Genomic DNA, 10,716 nt, shown 5'->3' with positions numbered 1-10,716 from the left:
CTGAAGCTGCCACAGGTTTGTGGCACATTATAAACTTTCTGCCCAGATTAGAAATTATATCCCTAATGCGCGCAAGTGGTCTGCTGCTATTGCAGCACACTCAGATGAAGGTAATGGAAATATGCTGAACGCATGCTTCCGTCACAACGTACGACAGTGTCCGTCAAACCGGCATCTTAAAATGACGCGGAACTGTTTTTCCCACAAGGCAGGAGTGAAAGGATCACCCTTCACCTGACAACGCAGCTCTGCCATCTGCTAATGCTACTCGCGTTTAGCGGCTAATTAAAAGACAGGTCGTCATCAGTGTACAGTAGCACTGTAACCTTTCCCCGTGCTATCAAACACCCCACCTACACACAACCATCACAACCTGGGACTCCTGGTGTTTGTGTCGTGCAGCTGAATTATGAAAAAAAAAACCCACCATTTTACAATCTGGTATTTAATCATGTGTTTCAATGTAATTAGACAGTATAATTAGAAAGAAAATAACCTGAAATGCTAGAGGTGTTCAGTCATATTCGGGCCCCAAAAAAATAATGGATAATAACAACACCAGTCAGGTCGAAGGTGTTTACAGTTTTTAATGAGGCAATAATACAAAATAATAATAATTTGACGATCTGAAGGTCCTGAGGTAAGCCCAGCACAGAAGCAATGTGGTCCAACATTACACGATTTTGCACACACGATTGTGCAAAATCACAAAAAAAGAAAAACAAAACAAAAAAAAAAGACATAATTTGGATAGGTGGTACAACCTTGGACAAAGAAAAGAACAAACTAGACCAGGGATATCAAACTGAAATCCTGGAGGGCTGCTGTGTCTGGTAGTTTAAGTCGTGTTTAAGTGCATAATCCAAGTCTCTGATTGGCTAAAGAGTCTGCACACCCGGGCCTAAACTGCCTCCTGATTGGAAGTAGATTGTAGTCCTCCAGGACTGGAGTTTGAGACCCCTGTGTTAAGACATTTTTCTGATAGCAGGCACAACCGAGGACATTACAAATCTTCAACATCGCACCTAACCCCAACACTTTTCCCCCACTGATGAAAAGGAAAGGTCACATCCCATAATACTGTCACTGCCTTCCCAAAGGAATAGCCAAAGCACACTGCAGGTTTAGCATGCCTGTTCAGTCAGCTCAATGCCACATTGACATTAATGGATCATCTTCAAATCCCCCATGAATGTGAAATGGAATGTAACAATCCCTCCCTCAAAAAAAAAAAAAAAAAAAAAAGGTTCTCAGGAACCCTGGACAGAACTTCTGACGCCATAAGCTTATTTCTTACTTCAGTGAACAAAGAATAGAGCATCCGTCCTTCTAGCTTCACATCTTATACCGTCTCAACAATTCATTAGCATTATTGATCTCACTTTAAAAAAAATAGACGACATCACACTCCTCACGCGGAGATGATGACCCTCCAGAGTCGGCATCGTAGCAACAGTCTTCCCTTAATATTCACATATCGCAAAAACACTCTGCTTTGCTAACGAGTTCACGTGTGTCACCCACAAGGCACGTTCGGCACCTACACTGAGGTGTACCGCAACAACAACAAAAGTATTTCTGACAAAGGGGTTTTCCACTCTGCTTCTGCAACAATTATATCCGAGGCGTGAGAGATTATTTTAAATCCCTGGGATTCCTCTCTTCAGAGTTCAGAAGGGTAGCACGAACAAAACTGACGCAGCAGTTCATTTTTAATATACAGCGAATACTCGGAATATCTCACGATTTACTTTACAGTGATGGGAAAGCCATGGAATGCACAAAAAATGGTTTTCTCCTAAAATAAAACTACAATATTTATATCTTTAACTTGAAAAAAAAATGTTTTGTTAGTGTCAAGTTTCAGAGACCAGAGATGCACGCGTTAGCATTTCCTTAAATTAAATTAAACTGGCTTAAAACCAAAGATGAAGGGGGGGGGAGCTTAAAAGGGCTTTAAGCAGTAACCGCTTGGCACCTTGGCGAGGTCACTGACGGATGGCTGTCAGCGTTCAGTGCAGTGCTTAGACTCCACCCACCCTAAAAGCAACTTCGGGGGGGGAACACAAGCGTGACCAACGGGACTCTGCGGGACCCCCCCCCCCGTCAGGTGGGACCCCCCTGTTTCTGTGACATCTGCATCCGGAGCCGCCTCCTAGCCAGCGCTTCCTGCTTCTTCCTCTCGATCTCCGCCAGCGTACATTTCACAGTCACCTGATTGGGCACAAAAACTGCCGAAAGAGAACCCCGCCCCCAAAAGTATGAGAAATGAGAAATGAGACATGAAAAGGAATTTGTAATTAGTTCCCTATTAATTAATTTAAGTTTAGGTTTAACAGCATAAGAACTGTGGACACCAACAGAATGAATCGATACCACTTAAAACATCTGCTCTTAAGAGATATCGCGAGGTTAAACTTTGTTGTTTTGTGGTGGATTTGCTGAAATTATGATACTTTGCATCGCCCTACATGCAAACTCAAAGGCATTTTCTTTGCCTTGGTATTCCTATCATAATGATCGCTTAATAATTACGAAAGCGTTAAACTAACCGGATTACAGTGAACTGCGTTTGAGCAGGCTGTACGTACGCTAGTGCGTTTGAGCAGGCCGTACGTACGCTAGTGCGTTTGAGCAGGCCGTACGTACGCTAGTGCGTTTGAGCGGGCTGTACGTACGCTAGTGCGTTTGAGCGGGCTGTACGTACGCTAGTGCGTTTGAGCAGGCTGTACGTACGCTAGTGCGTTTGAGCGGGCTGTGCGTACGCTAGTGCGTTTGAGCGGGCTGTACGTACGCTAGTGCGTTTGAGCGGGCTGTACGTACGCTAGTGCGTTTGAGCAGGCTGTACGTACGCTAGTGCGTTTGAGCAGGCCGTACGTACGCTAGTGCGTTTGAGCGGGCTGTACGTACGCTAGTGCGTTTGAGCGGGCTGTACGTACGCTAGTGCGTTTGAGCGGGCTGTGCGTACGCTAGTGCGTTTGAGCGGGCTGTGCGTACGCTAGTGCGTTTGAGCGGGCTGTGCGTACGCTAGTGCGTTTGAGCGGGCTGTGCGTACGCTAGTGCGTTTGAGCAGGCCGTACGTACGCTAGTGCGTTTGAGCGGGCTGTACGTACGCTAGTGCGTTTGAGCGGGCTGTACGTACGCTAGTGCGTTTGAGCAGGCTGTACGTACGCTAGTGCGTTTGAGCGGGCTGTGCGTACGCTAGTGCGTTTGAGCGGGCTGTGCGTACGCTAGTGCGTTTGAGCGGGCTGTACGTACGCTAGTGCGTTTGAGCGGGCTGTACGTACGCTAGTGCGTTTGAGCAGGCCGTACGTACGCTAGTGCGTTTGAGCGGGCTGTACGTACGCTAGTGCGTTTGAGCGGGCTGTACGTACGCTAGTGCGTTTGAGCGGGCTGTGCGTACGCTAGTGCGTTTGAGCGGGCTGTACGTACGCTAGTGCGTTTGAGCGGGCTGTGCGTACGCTAGTGCGTTTGAGCGGGCTGTACGTACGCTAGTGCGTTTGAGCAGGCCGTACGTACGCTAGTGCGTTTGAGCGGGCTGTACGTACGCTAGTGCGTTTGAGCGGGCTGTACGTACGCTAGTGCGTTTGAGCGGGCTGTGCGTACGCTAGTGCGTTTGAGCGGGCTGTGCGTACGCTAGTGCGTTTGAGCGGGCTGTACGTACGCTAGTGCGTTTGAGCGGGCTGTACGTACGCTAGTGCGTTTGAGCAGGCCGTACGTACGCTAGTGCGTTTGAGCGGGCTGTACGTACGCTAGTGCGTTTGAGCGGGCTGTACGTACGCTAGTGCGTTTGAGCGGGCTGTGCGTACGCTAGTGCGTTTGAGCGGGCTGTGGTACGCTAGTGCGTTTGAGCGGCTGTACGTACGCTAGTGCGTTTGAGCGGGCTGTGCGTACGCTAGTGCGTTTGAGCGGGCTGTGCGTACGCTAGTGCGTTTGAGCGGGCTGTACGTACGCTAGTGCGTTTGAGCGGGCTGTACGTACGCTAGTGCGTTTGAGCGGGCTGTACGTACGCTAGTGCGTTTGAGCGGGCTGTGCGTACGCTAGTGCGTTTGCGCGGGACTGCAGGGGTACGCTGCTCACCTTTGTTGGTCAGGGCCACGGGGTCAGAGAGGTGCCGCTTGAAGGAGGGGTGGGGCGGGCCGCCGGGGTTTCTGGCGGACGAGGCGGCTCCGGCGTACCGCGGCGCGGCGGTCGCTCCAGAGCCCGCGGCGTCCGTCGCCGACATCGTCGTCGTTGTCGTCGCCTTCTGCGGCTGCGCGAACTTGTACGAGCCCGTCCGGCTAGCCGAGCCGCCCTGGGGAAAGGACGCGGAGATCTGCCTGGCGCGGTTAGCGGCGGAAACGGCGTCGTTTTTTCCGGCGAGGGACCCGGACGCCGAGGCCACGGGTCGGACGCTCGGCGCGGTTTCGGCGAACGCCGCGGCGGCGCTTCCGGGCACCGAGACGGACCGGCTGAAACCGGCCGCCGGGCCTCGGGTTCCCGTGTAGCCGCTCTGGGGCGCCGCCCCTTTGCCGGCCGTCGAAGGCGCCGCGACTTTCGGCCCGTTCAACGCCGCGTACGGTCGGTCCGGGCACGGGGCGGCAGCAGTGGCCGGGCCGGCAGACTGACTCTCCGACAGCTTCTCCACGTCCTCGCACACTTGGCACAGCAGGTCGTCGTCGTAGTCGTCGCCGTCGTCCCACAGCGAGTCGGAGGCGAAGATGGAGTCCAGGTCCTCGTCCATCGCGTCTGCGGAGCCACCTTCGCCCGGCTTGGTGTTTTCCGCCGGGCTTCCGCCACGGTCGCGTTCGCTTTCGGCGCCCTCAACCCCGTGGGCCGAAGAGACCCGGTCGCCGACCTGGCCCGGCCTCGCCACGCCAGAACCGCTCGTGGTGGAGGAGCTCGGCTGGACTACAGGCCCCAGCGTGCCCTTCTCCCTTCCTCCACTGGGAACGGCCTGACTTTTCAAATTATTTCGGTTAGAGGGCTCCAGGGGCGCGGCTCTGTGGGGTTGAAAGGCACCGTTCGGCCTGCTCTGTAGGCCTCCGGGCTGGCCAGGCTTCCCGCTCTCCACACCGTGGCAGCTGCCGGCTTCCTCTCCGGAAAGGGTTTCATTCACCAGGAAATTCGGGTTCGTCTCCAGTTGGAAAGTGCTTCTGCTTTTGGACTTTGGATTTTTCCCTTGATGCGGACCATCGAAGCCACTAGCCCCGTTGCAGTTTGGAAGCGGTCCGGGAACGCCACTTACAGCACCGGGCTTCTGAATAACGTCCCTCTGTTTTGGACTCGGCCCGATCTGGGTGGAGCAGTGTTTGGGAGTGGCGAAGAGCTCGGGGTTTTGAGTCATCTCCAGAACGATGGAGTCGTTGAGCAGGTCGTCGTCGTCCCAGTCGTCGTCGACGAAGCGGTTCGGCGCCGGCGTTCTCGGACCCCCTTCCGGCTTCTTGGCGGGCGCCGACGAGACAGCGGAAGGGTTGCCGGGGTTACCGGGGTTACCGTTTCCAGAAAGAGCGGCGTTGGAGGATAGCGGGACGGACGATGCCCTTCCGTCCAGCGAGCGGCCGGACGAAGCCTGACTCAGCCTACCGCTGATGTGCTGAGTCGGCTGGTCGAACAGAGCGTCGAAGTCGTCCACCGTTTCCTGGTGCAGGGCTTTGCGGTCCGTAGTTTGCGGCTTGCCACAGTTAAGCATTTTGGAGGCCGGACCCCGGCTGGTGGCGGTAACTTCACTCAGTGAAGGTGGAGGGCTGCTCTCTGGGCCGCCTGGTTCTCTTAAATCGTCAGCATCTTGCTTCACGCTCCCCTTGTACGCCTCCTTGACCTGCTCCTTGTCCTGCTGGTGCATGTTGAAGTCAAACTGCTTGGCCAGCTTCATGAGATCTTCCACATCACTGTGCCTGTAAAACAAAAAATATAATTTCCATGAAAATAAAACCTGACCTGACCACACAAAATAGCTCAAACATGTCAATTACAATATTGTCTACCCATTTGTTGATACATTTTTATATATCAACTGTTTATTTACAACAATGTTTACGTTCAAAGAATAATAACTACTTTCAAGAATCATAAATTATGAGATTATAGCTGCAATAACAACCTTCATGTTTTTGTTTGACAAATCATAGAAGAAAGACACATAACACACTAACTTCCTGCGATAGACTGTTTTCAAAAGTAAGGGAAGAGGGCACCCACCGCGTGGACTTCTTTCTGGTTCTGGGTAGCTGGACTTCTGGTGTACAGGGAACAGCACTGTCTCCAATCCACTGGAGCAAGGACGACTCAGGAACTACCGGTCTCTCGTTCTGAAGAAAGGCACAAAAAAGCCAACCTCTAAAACGTAACACAAAATTTAGTGCATTCTACCTAATTACAATACAACAGCAAAAAAACACAGCACTGTGGAAGCATTGAGTTTCAACATAACCAACGCAACACGCTGACAACAATGACTTCAGCAAAGTACCGGTAAAATGTGCTGACTGAAGGAAACGGCAGCGAGTGTCTCTGCTCTCTGAGCATGCTCACAAACGTTGTATGATGATAGTCAAGAGGCCTGTCAAGAGTCTTTGAAACTGCACTCCGTCAAACCGCACACAGGCAAGTATGTAAACCAACCTTGGGAGCTATCCGATTTGCAAGTTCGGAAATGTCCACTGCTCGCACGTTGGTGGAAGACTTCTTCACACCTTTCCCTGGTGTAGAAAAAAAAAGAGACATCATTAAGATGCTCACCTCTGATAAAATATGATCTCAATGCACACACTAGGGTTTATGATAAGTGAGTAAACTCAGGTAGGAATAGGTGCTATTTTGGTATTTTTAATCAAAATACTTAGTTATCTATATCAGTGACAGATAATGAACAATAAGTGCAGCAAAAACAAAAACTAAGAAGGTTTACCATTCCAGACGGCTGTTGGTGAGGTTGGGTCCCATATAATATCCTGTTGCAAATCTGAGTCATTACTTGGCGAATCAGCGTTATGCGAAGCACAGGGTCTGATCCTTGCGTGTCGTTTAGGAGTCTTGAACTCTGACGGAAAGAAAGGGGGGTTACATTGGTTAGTTAGCCAACAATCATGTTGTGATAACGTAAGCCAGTTCGATTATATTGAGGTAGATGTCTGCAAAATGTGCATTGGCATACTGACTTGATACCTAAATGCGTTCAACACTAGCTAGCTGTGTTGCCAATTAGCGGATACGACACTGACATTTTCACCTTGGTTGACCAAGTGAAAGTGGCCAGCTGTTTGTTTTGACACTGGCACTAGCTAGGTAGTCTAATAGATTCGCAGATCCAGATGAATTTTAGATCACCAAACCAGCAAAGTTAGAAAGCGTAAGCAAAAACTTGCCGTAACAAATAAGCTCGTTTAGGCTAAACAAAGTAGCCAACGTTAGGTAGCCAAAATTCAAAGGGTAAACCAGATTGTAGCTAGCAAGAAAGTTAGCTAATCATTTAACTAATGTTATACTAGTCTAACAGAAATAAAGAACGGTAGCGCGAACTAATTACAACAAGTAACGTACAGTATCGATTAAAGTTCGTGAATATATTTTTGAAGCTAGCTGACTAACTTTAGCCAGTAGATGACTTTGTTGTGATTCGAACATTTAGCTGAATTAGCTAGCTAGCTTGCTAACGTTGTGTTATTGCTTCTCCACTCTTACCTTTATGACAGTTATAGGACGAATCAAACGATGGTGATTGCTGTGTTTGCCTTAGACTTCTACTCAGCCTATTAGTTTTCAATTTATTTTGAGAAAGTCTGGTCGTTCGGATTACTTCACTGTCCTCCGACCCACTCACACTTGACAAGTCAGAGTGCTTTCTTCGTTCATTCATACTTGCTTGTCTCCTGGACGTAAATTTACGCAACGCCGTTATAGATGGTAGCTAGATTTTTATCAAGCGCTGAGATTGATAAAGAGAAATGTCACACGAGAACTACAGAAGTTTATTTAGCTAACTTAAACATCTGTAGGGTACTACATCTTTCAAAAACACCGCCATGTTGGTCCTATATTCCAGTTCGGTATCCTATTTCCTGAGCCGCTAAGCGGATGTCCGTGTCTGATTGGCTCCTCCGTGACCACGTGTGATTTCGTGGAACCACAACAAGACCTCACAAGGACCACGTTGACGAGATCCAATCCGGTATAAAAGAACATGACTACTAGCCTACTAAACCAGTTCGAAAACCCTCGGTGTGAAGTGCGTATTTTGCGACTTGCAAATGCAGACGTTGCTGCTGCCTTGCACCCTAGTGCCAAGATGGGGAGAAAAAATTAATTGGACTAGTATTATTATTAGTAGGTTAACCTGTGCGGTATTTACGCGAAGAGGAAGTTCCACCAAAATCAGCTAGTTAGCTATCGTTATATCGTCAGAAATATACACAGGCACCTCAATTAAACATACTAAACTAGGCTTTCAATTTATGTTGCAGTGCTAGTCTTATAGGAAACTGAAATGAAAGCTCTTACCTTTAAAGGTGGTTCCTGGGACAGTGTTCAGTCCAAGTTGCTGGCCAGACCGTGTTGAGTAGCTTGAGTCAAAGCCTCTTTGCTCTAATGCACATTTCCGACCTGTCCACTGACTATTTATCTGAGGTTGATTGGTGATTGGAATTATATTTAAATTTAATTCATTTAGGACCAAATCCAATCCTCTCTTTCCAGTCACAATGAGACAACTCAAATTTGATTGTGAGTGATGTAACTGGTTCAAAAGAACAACAGGCGTTTGATCAGGGTAACATGCAGATTCACTCAGGGAGTCAGTCCTTGGGGGGTGATTTGGGGGTAGTGTAGGGGCACAGGGTGTGTGTGCATTGTGTGCGTGCTTGTAGAATAGTTTTTGGCAGAATCAGAATGCAGTGCGTGTCTGGTGAAATGCTACAGGAGGCATTAATCAGAGAGCAGATGCATGGAAGACCTTTTAGAGAATGGAGGCGAGTGTGCTCACACAAAAAATATTCTGTTTGTGTTGAAATAAAATATATTTTGCTACACTTCATAGTATATGGGCAGGCACGCACACACGCACGCATATAGCAAGTACCCTTGAACTGCTTCAGTACTAAATACCCGGCTGAATAAATGGATTGTACGCAATTGCTGTGTAAATTCTTTGGGATTAACATGTATGCTAAATGCCTTAAAATGTGATGTAAAAATATTAGCCTTCCCATAATGTATCTGATTCCTTAGTAATCCTCTCTATGTGTTGCAGTAGGATATGTTATTTATACAGGACTGTGGACTTGCTGGTGCTTCATTGCCTGGAGTCATGTCCAACAGCCGTGAACAAATCAAGGGGCTACAGTTACAGACAGGCGTATTGCCAACCTTACTAATCCCCAAACCCATTCAACTTTCCAGCGTGTTAGAGCCGTTGGGAATTCACACTGTCGTCCTGATCTCTCATCCGCAGGGTTTTCAATACAATATGTGGCCAAAAGTGTGTGGGACACCTGACATCCAACATCTCATCCGAAATTATGGCCATTAATATGGAGTTGGTACACCCTTCGCTGCTATAACAACAAAACCATTCCTGTATGGACCTCGCTGTGTGCCCAGGGGCATTGTCATGCTGAAACAGAAAAGGGCCTTGCCCAAACTGTTGGGGAAGCACAGAATCATCTAGAATGTGATTGTATGCTGTAGCATTAAGATTTGCCTACACTGGAACTAAGGGGCCTAACCAAAACCATGAGAAACATTCCCAGACCAAGGGGTGTCCAGAAACGTTTGGTCATATAGTGTGTGTATAATTCATATTCTGCTCAGTTGTTTACAGGTCTTCCTGGTTCTGTCAAATGTTGTCATTTCAATTACAGCAAGAGAAGATTTGAGTCTTCGACCTCTGTGAGTTTGATAGGTATAAGTGGGGGGTCCACTGTCAAATGGGGTGGGAGGGGAGGGGTGGGTGGTGGGGTGAAGGTGGGTGCAGCAGCATTTAAATTAATGTGTGACATTTGGGGGATGTGGCTTCGTCACCGTCAAAGAATGACAGCCACCTAGACCTTTTGTCCTTTGCGTTAAGCGAATGCACACTGTGTCTCTGGACGTGATTAATGTGACAGCGTGTCACGCCGAACTCCCGTGTATGCAAAGTTCCCTCAATAAAAGCTCGCGAAGAGCGTCGCGGCTCGCAGTGACACGTGACTTGGGTGTACAGTAGCTGAACTGTAATAGACTATTTCTGTTACCATTTTTAACGCGCAGGTTTCACTCGTGCAACGGAGGCTCATCAGTGCTTTATGCACTCATCTCACTAATTACTGACATGGCATTATGTCCTCATGTGGGAATTGTGGGAATTAGCTTAAAGTCGTTTAAATTTGCAGCCTCTTGCCACTGAGGTCTAACAGCTTATATTGTTAAGGTAGCAGTAGGCTACAGGGAGCTAAACAATAAGTGCAACATTAGTTACGCAATCTAACAGCTAGCAGTAATAGGGACATGAGCTGTATAGGTATCAATTGCATTTCTGCTCAGTGAAATACAGGCTGCTCTGAATACAAAGTGCATAAAATGAAGTCTGCTTCTTGACCTGCGCTGTGTGAAGTTCTTTCAGCCGCAACAGGCGGCGTTCCCTGATGGCCCTTCTCCACTGGAGGAGTCTTTTCCGGAACTCGGGAACATTTCCTGGAACCCAGGAACTATTCCTGGAACTCGGGAACTTTTTTTCCGGAACTCAGGAAGTTTTTGGTTTTC

At 48.6% G+C, this 10,716-nt stretch overlaps 1 protein-coding gene across 1 annotated transcript; it reads right to left on the bottom strand.

The window, feature by feature from the left end:
* Positions 1 to 567: 567 nt before the first annotated feature.
* Positions 568 to 8,036, bottom strand: etaa1a (ETAA1 activator of ATR kinase a). The gene is made up of 6 exons (XM_064316595.1): positions 7,663 to 8,036; positions 6,890 to 7,021; positions 6,604 to 6,680; positions 6,181 to 6,290; positions 4,081 to 5,876; positions 568 to 2,231 (listed from the first exon to the last, which is right to left on the bottom strand). Exons 1-6 carry the CDS (start codon positions 7,835 to 7,837, stop codon positions 2,107 to 2,109), a joined length of 2,415 nt encoding a protein of 804 aa, XP_064172665.1. The 5' UTR covers positions 7,838 to 8,036; the 3' UTR covers positions 568 to 2,106.
* Positions 8,037 to 10,716: the final 2,680 nt, after the last annotated feature.

Source organism: Anguilla rostrata, chromosome 2, assembly GCF_018555375.3.
Source record: "Anguilla rostrata isolate EN2019 chromosome 2, ASM1855537v3, whole genome shotgun sequence".
NCBI lineage: Eukaryota > Metazoa > Chordata > Actinopteri > Anguilliformes > Anguillidae > Anguilla > Anguilla rostrata.
Note: the sequence above shows the minus strand (reverse complement) of the source record. Positions and strands in the feature narration are given on the sequence as shown.